At 39.1% G+C, this 19,803-nt stretch overlaps 1 protein-coding gene across 4 annotated transcripts in view; it reads left to right on the top strand.

Moving 5' to 3' along the window:
• The window catches only part of ATRN (attractin), a 175,890-nt gene that overhangs the window by 72,352 nt on the left and 83,735 nt on the right, over nt 1-19,803 (top strand). For all 4 annotated transcript variants that reach the window (XR_003427214.1, XM_027078799.1, XM_027078800.1 and 1 more), the window contains exons 7-17: nt 1,546-1,636; nt 2,544-2,787; nt 3,523-3,706; nt 4,720-4,874; nt 7,699-7,783; nt 10,782-11,002; nt 13,356-13,477; nt 14,385-14,523; nt 16,334-16,524; nt 17,856-18,075; nt 19,277-19,462. Coding sequence is in view for 3 of the 4 variants with exons in the window: in XM_027078799.1 (XP_026934600.1) it covers nt 1,546-1,636; nt 2,544-2,787; nt 3,523-3,706; nt 4,720-4,874; nt 7,699-7,783; nt 10,782-11,002; nt 13,356-13,477; nt 14,385-14,523; nt 16,334-16,524; nt 17,856-18,075; nt 19,277-19,462 (1,838 nt within the window). In the remaining variant the exon portion in view is untranslated. The remainder of the gene's footprint in view (nt 1-1,545; nt 1,637-2,543; nt 2,788-3,522; nt 3,707-4,719; nt 4,875-7,698; nt 7,784-10,781; nt 11,003-13,355; nt 13,478-14,384; nt 14,524-16,333; nt 16,525-17,855; nt 18,076-19,276; nt 19,463-19,803) is intronic.

The raw sequence follows: 19,803 nt of genomic DNA on the forward strand, positions 1-19,803 counted from the left end.
CATTGCTAATATAGTTAAGATCCCACATGCCCCTCTGAAATCCCAGAGATAATCAATATCCTGATATTGTGATGTCATTTGTTCACATACTTATCTTTAGACTTTTAATATATATGAACATTTTTAGAGTTAATAAATTTTCTTGTTTTAGTCTTTACAGGAACAGTATTCTGCAGTTTGCGTTTTTAGCTTAACATTGTTTCAAGATTTGTGTTAATAATACAGTGCTTGAGTATATTCACTCTATAAATGTTATATAGATATCTATAATTTATTAATCCATTTTCTATTGATGGATATTTATTTCCCTTTTTTGCTATTACGTTGTGATAAAACTTTCTTACATGTTCTTGTTTACATAATGTTTTTCATAATTTAAAAATCTTGTATTCAGGGAAACTTATAGAAAAACATTTAAAATATAACAGTATTATTGGTTTTCCTTTGGTTTCTTTTTTCTATTAAATTACATAAAATTAAAATTAACACTGTTTATTAAAATTCACCTATATTAGGATCCCCTTTGTATAAATGTATATTATCAGTCTATTCTTCTATTTGTATGTATGCATAGAAAGTGTCTGGAATGATGTTTACTTAATGATATTCATTTCTAGATGACAGAATGTGGGGTCATTTTTATTTTTTATTTATTTATTTTTTTGCGGTACGCGGGCCTCTCACTGCTGTGGCCTCCCCCATTGCGGAGCACAGGCTACGGACGTGCAGGCTCAGCGGCCATGGCTCACGGGGCCCAGCCGCTCCACGGCACGTGGGATCTTCCCGGACCAGGGCACGAACCCGTGTCCCCTGCATCGGCAGGCGGACTCTCAACCACTGCGCCACCAGGGAAGCCCTGGGGTCATTTTTAAGTTTTTGGCTCTTTGTTTTTTTTGCATTGATTACCCTTTTTATAGTGAGTATGTATAATTTTAATAAAAACAATAGAATGATGTTTTCCTCAAAAACAAAACTAATATTCTAAGATATTGAATGTGATTAATGCTGCAATGTAAGAGTATAAATGATTTTCTTCTGGGCATTTTTATATTTTAAAGGTCTTTAAGTGTATTCATAGCATAATTGAAATGCTATAATGATGTTCTAGTTTTTTTGAAAATATTACTTTTTAAAATAAATTAGATAAAAGGAAAGGCTAAGAATTTTTTTTAACTTAGTTATCATCCCTTTTTCAGTATTTGTCTTTACTTTTGCATGGTTAAATGAAAGAAAAGTTATAGTAATAAAAGTTCCTCGAGTATAATGCAAACCTGCAAGTGATTTAGTGTGTAGAAGAGGTTTTCAGGAAGCATTAGAAAATTCCAGTAGATTTTCTTTCTCGTCCCAGAGCTGTGGAACCCATCTCCCCCTTCCTGAGTTCTCATGTGCCCCATAGGCCCAGATGTTAGGTTTGTTTGCCCAGGTACCTCACTATATCCATTGCAGATTTAACAAGCATCTCCAAAGTGGATTAGATCACAAATAAAGACTTCAAGATGTTCTGTTTTGTCATTTGGGTGAAAATATGATCTGTTTGTTTTGTAGGTATGACCTTGCTTCTAGGGAGTGGCTTGCACTGAACCGTTCTGTGAACAATGTGGTTGTTAGATATGGTCATTCTTTAGCATTATACAAGGTAAAATGTCTCCACTCTGTACTAAGCTAGAAACTGAACTCTTCACTTTCTCATATTATGTGATTGAAATAGCTATTTAGTGTTGGATTTTTTTTTCTAATCTTTTTTATTGTGGTAAAGTATGTATAACATACTTAGTCATTTTTAAGTGTACAATTCAGTGATAGTAATTTCACTCATAATGTTGTGCAGCCATCATCACCATCCATCTTGGTAATTCTTTTTTTTTTTTGCTTTGTTTTTCATCTTTGTAATTCTTTTGATCTTGTAAAACTGCAACTCTATGCCCATTCAGCAATAATTCCCCATTCCCTCCTCCTGCCTGCCCCTGGCAACCACCATTCTACTTTCTGTCTCTGATTTTGACTTCCGTGTTGATTTTTAATTGGGGGAAAACTTTCTAATGTGGGGGGTATATAATTGGCTAAGTTATAAGTGGAAATTAAAGTTGAAACTACTTTAACCCGAGAGATTTAAACGGATTCATATTCAAACTGGGATATTATGATTGTGATACTAAATGGTTAAAAATTAATCTAGTGTAGGTTAGCTTTTACGTTCATTAGCAAGTTTAACCAAGGATAGCGACTTTACAATGTAACTGAGTAATCATTTTCATTTCCCTGTTTTTTAGTTTATTTCAACTTTATTTTTCCAAGCCATTTTATATTGTAAAAGATCTTGTGTGAGGAAGTCCAAGAAAAGTGGCAAAGTATTAGGGATATAGGTTAGATTTATTTTATTTTGTTCTTTCTACATCCTTTACCTAATAATTCACTGAAAGGTGCTTTTCACTAACACTTTTTAAGCTAAGAATAATATTGAGGTTTTGAACTGTTCCTTTTTCTGTGTTTAGATTTGATCCTTTTGATGTTTTTTAGAATTTTGTTTACATTTTTTTCCATAGGATAAAATTTACATGTACGGAGGAAAAATTGATTCAACAGGGAATGTGACCAATGAGTTGAGAGTGTTTCATATTCATAATGAATCATGGGTATTGTTGTCCCCTAAAGCAAAGGAGCAGTATGCAGTGGTTGGGCACTCAGCACACATTGTCACATTGAAAACTGGCCAAGTGGTCATGCTGATTATCTTTGGTCACTGCCCTCTTTATGGATATATTAGCAATGTGCAGGAGTATGACTTGGGTACGTATATTTTTTTCAGTGAATCGTTTTTGAATGTCAGATTTAAAATTTTACTCTTATTATTATGACTGTTTAACAAAATTCAACCTAACATTGACCCAGTACTTGATCTTGAGATACAGTTAGCATTGATGAATTGCCAGTGAAGTTTAGATTATTGATGGTGCTATGTGGTATATATTTGTTACTGTCAGTTTGGCAAGGAGCCAAAAATAGCACTAAATGCTATGAGTGTTGAAAATAAAATAAATAAAAAGGGTTTGAAACAACAAATACTTCTGAAGAAAAAAAAAATATTTGAAAAGCCCTTTAGAGATTGGTTTAATGGAGTGTGATTTCCCCTTAGTATATAATCTTTCCTTTGGTTAAATTTTATTATATTTGTTTTTGTGGATGTGGATGATATTTTAAGAAAGTAGGCCCGTAAAGTACATCTGCAAATTGGTCTGTAAAGGTCATGGGGAATTAAGTGTTCAATTGAGGGGGATCTGAGTCTTTTAAATTTAATGTAATTCTTTTCCTACATATTAGAACATCAGAACATTTAACAGGTTGAAGTTTGGCCACCTGGATTTGTTACAAGTTTTAGATGGCCTTCCTTTAAAAATAAAATGGTTAAAGAAAGTTACATGTATCAAGTCTCCTGAAATCTCTTCTCTTGTCTTAAGCTAATTGGTAATTTTAAGTATTAGGAGGAGCCTGCAACATTTGCCTTTAACTGTTTGCCCTTTCCAGGTAAGAACACATGGAGTATATTACATACCCAGGGTGCCCTTGTCCAAGGGGGCTATGGCCATAGCAGTGTCTATGACCACAGGACCAGGTCCCTGTATATTCATGGAGGCTACAAGGCTTTCAGTGCCAATAAATACCGGCTTGCAGATGATCTCTACAGATACAATGTGGACACCCAGATGTGGTGGGTGCTTTTTCTTGAGCTTTCACTTTAAGGTGGGAATTCTGGCAGTTGCTGGGAAAATTGTGCTACATTTTTGTTTTCAGGCCTTGCAGATAATTCTCTTCATCGTTGTAAACAGAAATTGTGAAATAAGCAGAAAGTAATAAAGTAGTAGTATCTATAATTTTGTAGTAGGTTGATTAGAATCTTGGGTTTTTTTGTTGGTTTTTTTTTTGTTTTTCAATATTCATACACTCAGTACCACTGTAAAATTTTAGCTCTTCAGAATCCTAAGGAATAAATTGTTCTACATAGCTGAGTTTATGCACACTATTGTAATTAAGTAGAATATATCCACTTTTTAACCTTTTCTTGTTGACCAAGGTGTTATCATTAGGGTCAGTTACTGGCATCATTCCATGAAATCATCAAACAGAGGTGGTCTCAGTACCTAAAAGATTAGAGCTGTCCTCACTCTACTATATACTGGTCTATATAAAGTATGCTAATCTTAAAAAATGTAAAGCACATTTGAGTTATGAAATAATATAATTATAAAGCAATGGTTTCTTTTCATATTTCCTTACATATTTGAGACCATGCTGTGGACACCATTTTACATTGTCTGTCATTAAAATTTTCATTTTTAGTGACTGTGTAATACTCCATCATGTGGGTATCCTGAGCCCATACAGTTGGAAGTTTTGGTTTCTAGCTCTTGTCTTATTAATAAAACATATGTAAGCTTCAATCCATATTTCACATAATATCTACTCAGATACTGGAATTATAGAGTATGAACATAGAGTATGAACATTTTTAAGGCTCTTAACATATCTTATCAAAATTCTCATACGTCTTTCAATTTTACATGTTTATTGTTGAGAAAGTTACTTATATACAGAGAAAAATCTAGAATTATTTGCACACTTGGATCTGAAGTTAAGAAAATGGTTATGTTTGTATTAGCAAATAGATGATAAATATTCTAAAGAACTAACCTTGTATTTATTATTTTTAAATAAACTTAAAAGGACTATTCTTAAGGACAGCCGATTTTTCCGTTACTTGCACACAGCTGTGATAGTGAGTGGAACCATGCTGGTGTTTGGAGGAAACACACACAATGACACATCCATGAGCCATGGAGCCAAATGCTTCTCTTCAGATTTCATGGCTTACGACATTGGTATGTTTCCCAAAGCCATTTTAGCATTAAGAATCTTTTTTGTCCGTAAGCAACGTTTTAAAAGAAACAAAATATTTCTAGTTAAAAATGGTCAAGCTATTTGAAAGAGGTCCAAATGGAATTTTTTATGTTAATTTGACTGATATTGTAATCTGTTAAAAAGCATTACTTCTATATTAAATTCTTTTTGAAGTCCCTCCTTTGATGAGTTGGGGTGATTGGGCTCTCCTGTGTCACAGATAAAAGCCTTACATAGTAATATGTGTTACGTAGTTGTGACCACCAGCATTGTGTTAAGTTGGTTTAAGTTTATCTTATTCCCTTGAAACTGGTTTCACACATTCTTGATGTAATACTTGGACAGCGATTTTTTAAGAATTTGGTGTGGTAATGTACTGACCAGAAGAGGGCAATATTGGTTCATGCAAAACAGATATTAGAAATTCTTTAATATTTATCATATATCATATGATATAAATATCATCAGATGTTCTTTTTTAACAGACATTTATGTGCCAGCCACTGAACTTATACATTGGGGATCATAAGAGGAATAAGTTACAGTCCTTGGCCTCATGGTGGGGGAGGCAGAGAACTGAGCAGACAATATAATTGCATTCAGGGTGTTACTTGCTCTGAGAAGAACATATGAGAGCACCTGTGAGCATCCCTTAGTTCATGAGGGGTAAAGGGTACAGTCAGGGAAAGCCTTTTTGAGGAGGCCATCCAGGCTGGGTCCTAGCACTGGGAAGTTGGCTGGGCCAAGTTAGGCAGGACTTATCAGGCAAAGGAAGCCCATGTTTAGAGACACAGAGGTGGAAAGAGACCATGCCACATACTTTGGGCCTATGAGTATTTAGTTTTGGCTGTATTCTAGTAGCACATCAGGGAAGAGTGGCTCTAAGTGGAACTAGAAGCAAGCAGTTGTCTGGTCAGATCTTGAGGGACCTGTTATGTCATGCTGAGGGGTTTGGGCTTTTTGAAGAATCTTACAGAAGAGGTGATAGAATTGTATTTGTGTCTTAGCAAGATCTTTTTGTGGCATTGTGATGAGTAGTTGGGAAGGGGCTAGATGGGAGTTAGGAGGCTGTTGATGAAGTCCTGAGGAGGGTTTGAGCCAAGACTGTGGAAGTGGCAATGAGGATAAAGAGACATATGTGTTTGAGAATTACTGGGAACCCGAGGATTGTCCCGAGTGTGTTTTGAGAGCTGTGACAGCATCCTTATCTGGTATCTGGTGTGGGCCACAGTAGATGGTGTTTTTTACCAAGGCTGGAAATAGAAGTAGAGGGACAGGGTCTGGGAGGAAGTGAGTAAATTGGATTTGGGGGCATGTTCAGCTGGAGATGACTGTGGGACAGAGCAGTACAGAGATCAGTGGGGAGCTGTAGGAGGGGGTGAACTTCTGTAGGGAGCATGTGTCATCAGGGACAAGCAAAGAGCCAGGGAATAGATACATAAAGAAGTCTTAAAGAGAATGGAGATTGCAGAAGCATGTCAGAGAATAGGAGGAAAGTGAGGCAAAACTGGGGACCTGAGAGGTAGCAGTTAACAGTGGCTACAGAGGGATTAAGTAAAATAAGGACTGGAGAGTCTTTCACATTTAGCAACAAAGAGATCAGTTACTACCCTCTGGACATGGAGGAATGATCCAGATTACAGGAGGCTGAGAAGTAATATATGGTGAGATGTACACAGTGAATGTTGACCGTTTTAATTTAAAAAAAAAACCCTTGTCTGTGAAGGGAAGAAAAGGGGTAAGTTGAGTGCCTCCTTGGGCATATTTAAATACTGTGGTAAAAGTCAGGTGGGATAAGAGGAAGGGCTCCTGCCACACTGGTTTTAGGGAAGGAAGCAAGGTGGGTGGTCAGGAAGCTGTGGGAGTTGATGGCCTCTGTTCTGCATGTGAGGAAGACCACAGAGTTTAGGCTGGGTAGGAGAAGAAAGTGAAAGCTTTTGTTGTCAGGGTTGAATAAATGTCCAGATTGAGTGGAAGAACCTTTGTTTAGTGAGTGTGAAAGTCTGTGTGTCTGGGAACAGAAGACAGTGAGTCAGAGGTTGGTATGGTTCAGCAGCACCTGTTGGTATTGAAGTCCAGAAGAGAAGTTGCTAGCGTGAATCAGAACAAAGGGAAATTAGTAGATCTAGGGGGTCTAGGAAAGGACCTTTTAAAAATTAGATAAAGTTTGATTTTTTTTTTTTTTTAGTTTTAATTTTCCACCTGTACATTTCTATTTTAGTTACTGAGTTTGGGCAAAGCAATATAGAGTGAAAAATAATTATGGAATTCACATGTTTTACTTATGTAAGCTTTGAAAAATGTAAAATTTGCTTAAGTTAAAAAACATTCTAGGGCTTCCTTGGTGGCGCAGTGGTTGAGAGTCCGCCTGCCGATGCAGGGGATGCGGGTTCGTGCCCCAGTCCAGGAAGATCCCACATGCCGCGGAGCGGCTGGGCCTATGAGACATGGCCGTTGAGCCTGCGCGTCCAGAGCCTGTGCTCCGCAGCGGGAGAGGCTGCAGCGGTGAGAGGGCCGCGTATGGCAAAAAAAAAAAAAAAAAACATTCTAGTGGGTAATATTGATAGGCAACAGAGTGAGTGATGTGAATGTGCATTCACTAATTAGAATTGCTATAGAGTCCTACCGTTCTTCCTTGCCCTTCTGTTCTGTTGCTGCTGCATTTTACTTCAGAAATAATGGTGTGACTAAGAAAAACTGAGAGATATATTTGTGTTTATTACAGTCTTCTTTCCCAAAGAAAATGCCAGTCCCTATTGATTATGAGTGACAGTCCCTTCTGAAATGTGTTTTTCTTGCTCCTAGCTTGTGACCGATGGTCAGTGCTTCCCAGACCTGATCTCCACCATGATGTCAACAGATTTGGCCATTCAGCAGTCTTATACAACAGGTAATTGAAGAAGAAGTGCTTGTTCCTTTTCTCTTGTGTTTAAAATGAAAATGAAGTAAAATATGAAGTGATATTGGACTTACATATTATTCATAGGATTACCTTATCCCATTGTTTTTTCATAGCATTATGTTAGGTATGAATTTCCTGATCTATATTTAAAATATTTGATGTGGATTTGAATTACTTCTAATGCCATATTTGTTGATGTAGTTTTGTTAGCATGTTTGGTGTTGTCTGAGTGCATGGGACAACAAAAGTTGTATGCAGTTACTGTCTTAGGCCTTCTGCTATTTGCTATTGTTTGTGGTGCTTTTGTCTGAGTGGTGAAGAAAGATTTGAAAAAAAGGAGAGAGGGCACTTTAGGTAAGGGATAAGATATGGGAACAGAGGTGGGGAGATTCTGATGCTTCATATAGGTCAAGTCTGTGGTGCTTCATATATATCAAGTCTTTGGATAATCTGAAGTCTGCACTGCATTTCATTGCATCATTCTGAAGTGCCTGGCCCAAACTAATAGAGCTCTTCACAAATCTGCCCCTGGAGAAGCATCTTTCATATAAGGGAGCTCCAGAGTGGCCATGTGACCTGTACCTTATAGTGTGCTTTACCGATTTTTTCATTTGTTAAAATAGTCTAATCATGTTGTTAATTTTTTCTCATTTTGTTTCTTCTCTGATTACTGTTTACTTCACCTTTTAAAATTCTAGGCCTTATCAATCCTGAAACTATTTAAATGCCATAATGCCTATGTATATTATGTTAGGATTCCCTTCATTTTCAAAATTTCTGTTGTGATAATGAAAGTTAGATGAGGTAATTCACCTTGGATTAAGAAAGATAAGAAAGCAACCTATCGTGGGGATGTGAAGGAAGAATTGACAGAATTCAAACACTTAGATACTGGAAAAAGGGACATCTTTCACAAAGTAAACAGCTGAAATTTAGCAATAAATACGGTTTTACTGTGGGAATATTTGATAGGTATAGATTTAAATGGAAGAATTTTTGACTACTAATTTGAAGTGTTATCTTTTTTAAAAATATTTATTTATTTATTTATTTGCCTGCGTTGGTTCTTAGTTGTGGCACGTGGGATCTTCGTTGCAGCGTGCGGGATCTTTTTTTTGTTGTGGCACGTGGGCTCTCTGGTTGCGGCTCACGTGCTCAGTAGTTGCAGCATGTGGGCTTAGTTGCCCCATGGCATGTGGGATATTAGTTCCCAGACCAGGGATCGAACCTGTGTCCCCTGCATTGGAAGGCGTATTCTTAACCACTGGACCACCAGAGAAGTCCCTGAAGTCTTATCTTAAATTGTAATTTGATATTTCCTCAGTAAGGAAAAGGCTTAAAGTTTTCTAGTAAGTGCCTCTTGATGTTCTTCATCTGAAAAACAGTGGGTCCATTTTGTCATCATCTTGCCTGTGAGTGCCTGGCCTCAGCTGTGTTCATCTTTATATTCATGGTGTTCTCCTAGCATAAGATTTGGCACATAATAGGCATTTGCTAAATGGCAGCTGTTAGTACCATAATGATAATTAGCAAATAAATGGATTTTCTATCAAAACATTTCGGAGGTTTTATATAAACTTAGAGAAGTTGACAGAAGTTTACCGTAAGATGTAATTTAACCATGAATCAAAATTGGGAATGGCTTGCCTGCGTTATAATAATGTGCTTCTTTTTGTATAATTCCAGTGGAGTATTTGAGCCTATATGTGAGTATCTGTATGAATGGGCCAGGGTTGGAGGGGGACAGGGCATGACAAGGGAGGTCATGTAGTAAAAAACCATGGTTAGTTTAATTTTTTTTTCAATTTTTTAAAATTGAAGTATAGTTGATTTACAGTGTTGTGTTAATTTCTGCTGTAATGGTTAGTTTAATTTTGTGAAGTAACTTACCTAAAGAGAAACTTTGATTCACGTGATTTCCACATTTTGAATGATGGTTCCCTTAATCGAGCATCTGCATTGGGCCAGCTGTGCTTCACTTAGTCGTTGTTCTTGTGGTTTTTGAGGGAGGCAGGAAGAAGAGTGGGCTGTGAGGCATTGAGACTGCTGCAGATGCAGCTGTTCTTTTCAGTTGCCTGCTCCAAGCCTCTTTGAAGGACTTTGCCTACCCTCACATAGCCGATGTGACCAGATGAATTCAGAATTGCTAAGAACACCAGCTGTACTGAGAGGCCGATGGAGCTTATTTGGTTTAAGCAATAAATTGACTAGCTGAAACCAGACTATATAATGTGATACTAAGTAAACCAATATGAAGTTAAAAATTAAACCTGGTGTTCATTTTTGGTTACTGAAATATGTCAGTTTTCAGATATAGTAAAAATACAACCACAGAATCTTTATGCTTTAGTTATCCTCTGTCGATTGAGGAAAATTGAGGCACAGTGAGAGTGAATTATTTGATACCTCATTGTGGGTTAGTACTAAACTTCCTGGTGGATTATAGGATCTCAGAGTTGAAAGAAATGCTTGAAATCATCTGTTCCACTAATTAAAATGTGACTTGTACTGTGTACTAAATTTTCATATGCACTTTTATCTCTTTCTTATTGGTCTATGTTTTCATTACACAGTTTTGACTAGAGAGCCTTTATCTATACTTCTTAAATTGTACATACTTATTTTTAATATTTAAAAACATGTAGATATAGGATTATGTGTATAATTTTAAAATATGCTAGCTTGCCCTGTCACTAAAATATTTTGAAGAATCCTGGTTAAAAGTCACTCACTTATCATGAGAACTTTTTAATATAGTAGCTGTAAAGAGGAGGTAGATTATTGGAACTATTCTGGGTAGTCACAGGCCATTGTGAAAGGTTGGAATTTGGGAAGTAAAGGTATAAGAATGTTTTTTGAGGTCTTGAAAATAACTTTTTTACAGGACTTTTGATATGTGAGATTCGTTTAAAGATTATAAGAAGTATATCATGCATTTGTTTATGTAAGTTTCCAGTGAACTCTTTCTCTCTCTTTTTTCTTTTAGCACCATGTATGTATTTGGTGGTTTCAATAGTCTCCTCCTCAGTGACATCCTGGTATTTACTTCAGAACAGTGTGAAGCACACCAGAGTGAAGCTGCTTGTTTAGCAGCAGGACCTGGCATCCGGTGTGTGTGGGACACAGGGTCATCTCAGTGTGTCTCCTGGGAGTTGGCGACTGAGGCACAAGAAGAAAAGTTAAAATCAGAGTGTTTTTCTAAAGGAAGTATGTTTTTATCTCTTCTTAAAATTTAATTACTTTGAGATCTCATTTTATCTGAATTGTGAAGTCACTTATCCAATGTGTGCTTTTTTTTTTTTTTTTTTTTTTGTGGTACGCGGGCCTCTCACTGCTGTGGCTTCTCCCATTGCGGAGCACAGGCTCCGGACGCGCAGCCCCAGCGGCCATGGCTCACGGCCCAGCCGCTCCACGGCATGTGGGATCTTCCCGGACCGGGGCATGAACCCGTATCCCCTGCATCGGCAGGCAGACTCTCAACCACTGCGCCACCAGGGAAGCCCATCCAATGTGTACTTTTAATGTTCATTTTATTATCCAAAATTATTCAGTAATAACTTGGGCAAATGCTTTATGGGTGTTTGAAAATTGGATTGTAAACATCTTTATAATGGATAGGAACGTGCCACGTATGCTGTTTGCTAATGATGAAGACAAAACCTTTTAGCATTGTATAGACTTTGTATACCAACTCCAGAACCTAGTTTCAGCTGTTTTGAGGCACTGCAATCTGGTAGGACTTTTTATATCTGCGCTGTCCCAATATGTTAGCTACTAGCCATATGTGGCTATCAAACACTTGGAATGAGACTGGTGTGACTGAAGAACTGAATTTTAAAATTTTAATTAATTTAATTAATTTAAAAAATTTAATTAAAAACTACATGTGGGGACTTCCCCAGCGGTCCCGTGGTTAAGACTTTACGTTTCCACTGCAGGGGGCATGGGTTCCACCCTGGTTGGGGAACTAAGATCCCACGTGTCACGCACCATGGCCAAAAAATAAATAAATAAAAACTACATGTGGTTAGTGGCTACCATATTGAATTATGCAGTTCTAACATTAAGGATGAGATTAAGAGGGCCAATCCAGAAAAGCTATGTTGGAGTAGATTGTTCTAGTGGATAGAGGTATTATTCTTTTCTAGCTTCTCTAGTTGGGCACAGCAGTGATAGCAAGGCAGACAGTTGCTGAGGATGAACAGTGATCCCTCCTTCTAGAACCACCCCTTATATTGTCCAAGCTTTCTTCATCTTACCTACTCAGCTCCTTTTACCCTTTTGCTCTGACATAATAGCACAGTGCAATACAATGAAGTCATATGTGAGAAAGTCCTTTAAAAGTAAGAAAAATGTCTCTGAAAAATATTGTTTCACTTCAATTAATTTAAACTATGTTGACTGAATTTCTTAACTGTTAGGGTTGGTGTAGCAGTTACCATGAGAGTTATGATGGATAGAGGCAGCTTTCACTCTCCTGGAATGCTCCAAATTAAGCTGAACATAAATCCTCAGTAAGAACACCCAGGCAGCTTTACAGGTTCATTGGTGGGCTGGTGAGTGCTGGAGAACTAACGTGACCAGAACTTGGTAGGGTTAGTCACTGTCTCCTAAAAGGGATACGATCAGTGAAATAGTTATTTTTTAACCATATTTAAAAAGTTCAAATTAAATGTGCAAGTTTATAGGAAATAATATTTAATTACCTTAGGTGGTTCATTATGAACCCATTTGCTATGAACTCATCTCAGATGTCACCTTCCTTGGTTCACTCTGCTTTCTCTGTGGGCCCAGTCCATGGGGTGATGACCAGGGCAGGAAGAACAGCCTAAGGAGCAGGTTGTTGGGGTCTTCGTGAGGGTGGGCCCTGCCTTTTCTTGTCCATGGATTCTACCATGTGCCATGTCCATGAATGGTTTAATAGATGAGGCAGCACTGTTGTGTGGCTTCTCTTTCATTGCCGACCTTGACCTGTCTAGGGTCAGTAGGAGATCAACAGGTCTCTAGTAGCCCAGAATTTCTTGGACTTACATATATGTGTATTGCCTTCTTTGGGGTTCTGTGGTGCTGCCTGCTTCCTGTGCCCAGAGCAGCCTTGCATTTATAGCTGGAGGAATGGCTTGGTCTCCTACATTTCTTTGTTTAGCCCCTGGGCTGCTCTTGGTGTTCATTCAACTGCTAGTTGATTTCTTTCTTGAAAAGAAAAATATTGGAAGAACCAGACCTATTTCCTTTATATCACATCGTTGAATTATTCTATCTTTGTTTTTCACTTTCTGTGTACTTTTGTTAGGAGGGTGGAGTACAAAATGGCATTTCTTCAGATTGTTTACTTATTTACTTTTCTTCAGATTGTTTACTTATTTACTGTTTTGACCTGAACACACCAATATATTTTCCTGCCAGTTTCACTCCTCATTTTACTTCCCAAGGCTTGTTATTTTATTTATTTATTTATTTTTTGCCTCAGTGTCATATCTTGCTCAACAGCAGTTGTAATGGCCTGTGACATTTCTGAGGAGAAGCTGTCACAGTTGATGAATTTTTCTTCTCTTCACAGCTCTTGACCATGACAGATGTGACCAGCACACGGATTGTTACAGCTGCACGGCCAACACAAATGACTGCCACTGGTGCCATGACCATTGTGTCCCTATGAACCACAGCTGCACAGAAGGCCAGGTCAGAGGCTGTTTCTAAAGGATTTCAGAGGATAGAAAAATCCTGAGTGGGATTAGATGTAGATTTTAGAGCGTATGGTATAGCCCAGAATTATCTTTGAAACCTTCAGTGTAGATTTGGATTTTATTATTGCTCAAGTTTCTTTTAGTAAGGGATGCTCTGTATGTCCTAATTCCAAAGGTTCTGTTAGCCACGAGGATTGATGTGTGGTGTTTTAGAAGAAGGCAAGATTATTATTCTGAGTACACCCCAGTCCCTATGCATGGCTATGGCTAAGTACTAGATTCTTGGCGTGAAGTTTGTAATGGTGTGCTCCCTCTACATATGCAGGGTTTGGGGAGCAATTTAGGACTTGAGAGTGAAAGTGAGACAGGTGTGTAGCAGCAGCCAAACTGAATTGTGGAAATAATAGACTTTGCAAAATCTCCTTGTCTTATGTTATATCTTGGCTCAACATAATTTATGCTTACCATTTATGATTTTTTATTTAGGTTATAAGGAAAAAAAAGATATGATGACTCAACGTTTATAATTTTTGACTGTTTATAAGACATTATTTGTCAGTCTGTAAAGCAGCTCATAAAATTAAAAACTTTTAGAATGTTTGGGAGACATTTAAAAAGCAGCAAGTTCAACATTCCCATTCTGCAGATAAGCAAGTTGAAGCATGGTGCTTAAAAGAATGCACTGCTTCCTTGCCAGGTAAAGGCATGTCCTTGAACAGAACATTTCACTATAGTGTTTCCACTGCAGTGCTGCTTCATCTACATCTTATTTATTTATTTATGTATGTATGTATTTGTAGTTTGCTTCCTCAGTTAGGCTGTTGTTTTTAGTATCCTATTTGTTCTTGCCATGAGTTCTCTCTGTGGATATAAGAGAAAAGCTTTTGTCCATTGTATTCTAGATCTCCATTTCCAGGTACGATCATTGCCCCAAGGATAACCCCATGTACTACTGTAACAAGAAGACCAGCTGCAGGAGCTGTGCCCTGGACCAGAACTGCCAGTGGGAGCCTCGGAATCAGGAGTGCATCGCCCTGCCTGGTAGGCCTTGCCAGGGGCATCTTGATGTGTGTGGGTCCAAAGACTTCACACGCACACACCCTCAATACTGTGCAGCCTAGATTGAACCCTGCAAAAGGGGCGAACTCATTTTATCCATTCATTCCCCGTCACCACTATTGTGGTTTGTTATATTTTAAAGCAGAAATACAGTTCTTAAGTATTTACTTCTACCATCCTTTGAAAGAAAGTGAAGCGTCATTTGCTGCTGTGGAGAATCAAGGACAGCTTGACTCTGTGTCATTGAGCCTGCTCTCTTGTCCCAACCCCACTCTCCATTGTCCCTACCCCACTCTACGGTAACCTGGGAGTAGAAAGCAGCAGTCTCAGCAGCCAGTCTGCTGGGCACTTCATTTTTTTATTTTTATTTTTTTTTTTGCGGTATGCGGGCCTCCTGCCGCCGTGGCCTCTGCCATTGCAGAGCACAGGCTCCGGACATGCAGGCTCAACGGCCATGGCTCATGGGCCTAGCCACTCCACAGCATGTGGGATCTTCCCGGACCGGGGCACGAACCCGTGTCCCCTGCATCGGCAGACAGACTCTCAACCACTGCGCCACCAGGGAAGCCCCTGCTGTACACTTTATGAAGAGTACTTCTTACTGACCACTGGGATCAGGTTTTCAGCACCTTCTGATAAGAAGGAAAGGAGAGATGTCTCTGTCAGCAGCACCTCCTGGGATGACCCCAGCCCCAGATACCTCAATTTATAGCACTTCTGAGGTTCAGGATGATGAGTTGGGGGCCTGAAGCCAGCCAGCCATGGCTGAAACTGTATGATATATTTGCTCAACCAGGAAGCCCAGGAAGGGGACTTCTTTGGCTCTGTGCAACACAAGTACAGGGTAGCTGGAGTCTACTGGGGCCCCTCTTGAAATCCTTCGGAAGTACTTGATTCAGCTTGCTAGAGTGGGGTTCTTGTTCTTTTACCTCATTGCATCTCAAACTTTAGGGCATAGCAGAGTACCTGGGGGTCTTGCTAGAAGCCAGATTCTGGCACAGATTTGTGGTGGGGCCCTAGAATCTGCATTTCAGCGAGCAATGACACTGATGCCACACTTTGAGGAACAAGTCTTTATCTGCTCTGAAATGATCCCTTTCCTGTGGCACCTTCCGTTTATCTCACTGGCTGTTGATGAACATTGTTGAGGGCATCTCCAGGGTACTTTGGTTCCAGTGAAGTTGCTTTGCTCGTGCACTGTCTTCCAGGAAGCATGTATAGCTTCTGCATTTCCTTGGGTGGGTACAGGGAGGTCACAGTAGCAGATTACAAACTTACCTGGTGTACTGTAGCACTTCGGTTTATTTCCCAAAAATCCTCTTTCCACCTCACTTTTTGGATGTTTTGTTTCACTTGATGTGAAAACAGTGCAGCTTGCTCACTCACCAACTCATTTCTCTTCTTGCAGTTTTCCACCCCATCTTTCCAATAATGCATATTCATTTTTCTGCTCTTAGGATTTTAGCCTTGTTTCTGATTTTTCTTCAAAAGGAGGTTTATAAGTTTAACAGTGACATCAAACAAATGTTTTCCTCTAAAACATAGGAGGGTTGACCTCAGAATATGCATCTTGAGATCCAGGAAATATGACTGATAAACATTTAAAAAATTCTTGTGTGTATTCTGTATTTGGTTCTTAGTAATGTGTCTGATGCACTCACCACATCTGAATGAAGTATCTAGAATTCAGCTCACAAAAGCCCTTTAGGTTTTCAGCAGTTCAAGCTGCTAATATACGTAGTTTTGTGTGATTTCTAAAACTCTTTGTTTTTCTCTCCCCTCTTTAATAAAGAAAATATCTGTGGCATTGGCTGGCATTTGGTTGGAAACTCATGTCTGAAAATTACTACTGCCAAAGAGAATTATGACAATGCAAAATTGTCCTGTAGGAACCACAATGCCTTTTTGGCTTCTCTTACAACCCAGAAGAAGGTGGAATTTGTCCTTAAGCAGCTGCGAATCATGCAGTCATCGCAGAGCATGGTGAGTTAAAATCTTTGGAAATTAAGTTTCTAGTATCCATCCTTCTACTGACAGCATGACTACAGCTTACCTGTGATGTGCTTGGCAGCAGGAGGAATGCTAGTAGGTGCAGTGTAATACACTATGGAACTGCACTGTCAAATTCTCTTCTTTTAATAAATTCTTTCTTATCTTTAAATTTCCAACACCTTATTTTTATTAGTCATATTTCATTAAATTATAAGATATATCAATAATTACATGTGTATTGAACAGTAGCATGTTTACATATGCACATATCCTGTGACATCAGTAGATGATTTCATATCTGTTTTATCCCTAGGTTCTGTTGGGGTGGGGGAGGGGAATGCCATTACTAATTAGCTGAGCTGAATTAAGCCACCTGAGTCTCTCAGATTTCAGGTATTATTACAGTGTGTAATATGATTTAATGCTAATCATCCTAAGAAATAGACATCCATTTGGGTCTTTCTTAGATCTGACCAAGCCAAAAGGAGAGGGCATCTTCTTATCAGGAGTTTGTGAGCACAGAAAGTCCCCAAGTTCTCTTCCTGTCCACCCAGTACTCTCAGGCAGCTTGTAGTTGATATTCCACAGTCACATTTTGTCTTTTTTAGTCCAGAGCCCTAGAACTGTGGTCCTACCCTCAGTCAAGTAGATACAAGACAACGGCTCTTTCAACAACATTGTCTTTGGTATAGAACAGTTAGGGGGAAGTGTCAAGCAGGTAGGAGGAATGGGAAGCACTTCCTTGGGGAGGACATAGGAAGTGGGGTCTGGGTTTTGGCTACATGTGGCATCTGAGACAGACTTTCCCAGGAATTCATTGTCCTATTTTTTCTATAAATTCAGTGACAGCCAATACCCCCCACCTCCCCAGCTGAAGGTGGGAATCTTTAATCATCATTTATCTAAGCCTGAACTAGCCAGAGCTTCCAAAACAGGCTTAGATAATGATAGGCATATAACCAGTATTTCATAAATATCGATACAATGATTTCACGTATAAATAGACATTTAAACCAAGTTGGGTTTGGTCATTCCTTCATAGCATTTGTCATAGCATGTAGAAATTTAGGAACTTGATTATTACTTTGATATTGATATCTTCTCCGAACTATATTTCTGTCCTTTGTAAAATGGCCATATTAAAGTGCCAGGCATGATATGTAACAGAAAAATGATGGTCTGCAGTAATCTACCATGGCTGAATCGGGATAGGGAGGTTTTCCTTTATCTTTTGGATGTATGTAACTTAATGGTTTTTGTCTAGAATCCAGTTTTGGTCAAGACATTGATTATATTCATAGCTGTGCCTGTTTTGCCTACAGTCCAAGCTCACCTTAACCCCGTGGGTTGGCCTTCGGAAGATCAATGTGTCCTACTGGTGCTGGGAAGATATGTCCCCATTCACAAATAGTTTGCTACAGTGGATGCCATCTGAGCCCAGTGATGCTGGATTCTGTGGAATTTTGTCCGAACCCAGTACTTCGGGCTTAAAAGCTGCAACCTGCATCAACCCACTCAATGGTAGTGTCTGTGAAAGACCTGGTAAGTATATGGGTGAATTATGCGTTACTGGAAGTTCGTCGAAAGAGAAACTGTAGAAGGCATAGTTAAGTATTATGAAATTTTCATGAAAAACCGATGGAGTATTGATTTCAAGCATATGAAGCAGAGTGTAACACAGAATTTTTAAAGCAGAAGGAAATAGTGTTTGACTCTGAATAATGTGAGCCATGAACAAAACCAAAAATAACTAACACTAATATTCTGATTAACCATGAGATTGATTGGTTTGTTGACCACAAAAAGTATTGATAATTTCTCTGAAAGGCAAATTTCTTGGTGTTGGCAGGGAAATATTGTGGAAGAAAGAACAAAAAATCCAAAGAAAAGATCAGAAAAGCAAGCAGATCACTGCAGGGACAATGGCAGAAAGATAGTGTCAGTGGGGAGAAAAATGATGGGAGTAGCTCTGTGTCAGGAAGCAGAAGCAAACCTTCAGCATTATAAAGCTGCAGGAGGGTGCTGAAGGACCGGACACTTGGAGTAGCTTCACAGGCTTGAAGCTCTCTAGGCACATTTAGGCTTCCTAAAGGCAGGCACATGGGTGGCATTTGCAGCCCTAGACCAGTGTCCTCCTCCTGCAGAGGTACTTACAAGCAGTAGTTGGAATTCTGTGGCTGCTTTTGGGAGACTGGACTCCATTGACATCATGTCTTATTTTAGGAAGGTACTGTCATTTGTCTGAGGAATACAGAGGTGTGGAAGAGAATTCATAGCACTGTAGGGGTCACCTTAAAGTGTAATATCTAGGGAAACTTTTCAGCCATTTTGGATCCTGAGTGCTTTGGTGAATTTAATGAATGCTGTGGTTCTTTTTCCCCCAGAATATACAAAGATGCAATTTTGTATATTCAGGTGGGTTGTAAAACCCCTGAAGTTCATCCTGGGTCTCCTATATTATAAGGAGCTTTAGAACCTCTACTCATATGGAAAGATTAGCTTGTTCCCTCATGTCTGTCCTTAATGCTCTTGGAAAAGAAAAACTGTTTTTCCCCCAAGTATATAAATATACTTGACTAAATAGTACTTGATGACCTAAGACTTTCTATTTTCTTCTGCATTTAGTGTAACCCACTGAATTGATTTCATGACACACTAGTGGGTCACAACCCACATTGAAAAACCTTTGACCTTAGCTGACATAGTGGGAGCTCTAAGTGTCTCTCTTCGGTTTACTTCCCAGCGAACCACAGTGCCAAGCAGTGCCGGACACCGTGTGCCTTGCGGACGGCATGTGGGGAGTGTACCAGCGGCAGCTCCGAGTGCATGTGGTGCAGCAACATGAAGCAGTGCGTGGACTCCAATGCCTACGTGGCCTCCTTCCCTTTTGGCCAGTGTATGGAGTGGTATACCATGAGCAGCTGCCCCCGTGAGTGAAAAGTGAGCTCTAGGCAGTATGGGTGACAACTCCTGTGTGTAGGGCAGTGCTGTCAGCCTCTGAAAATTCTAGGGATGAGACCAGACTTGACCTCCTGCTCAGGACTGTCCAGAGACTGCCTGATGTGAACCCGCATACAGAACCAAGAACAATGACACAAGTAAACAACTGTAGGATGGATCACAGAGTACAGAAATAATTTGCCCAGCCTCAGTATTATATTGCTCAATCCATGTAATATCTCGACATCTTAATCTCCTAATTCATAAAGAAGTGATTTCCAGGAGATGATCTCTAAACATCCTGAGATTGAGAGAGGAGGGGAGGAGTCT

The sequence above is a fragment of the Aethalodelphis obliquidens genome, unplaced genomic scaffold (assembly GCF_003676395.1).
Source record: "Aethalodelphis obliquidens isolate GAN/ISIS:26980383/991018 unplaced genomic scaffold, ASM367639v1 scaffold42, whole genome shotgun sequence".
Lineage (NCBI taxonomy): Eukaryota > Metazoa > Chordata > Mammalia > Artiodactyla > Delphinidae > Aethalodelphis > Aethalodelphis obliquidens.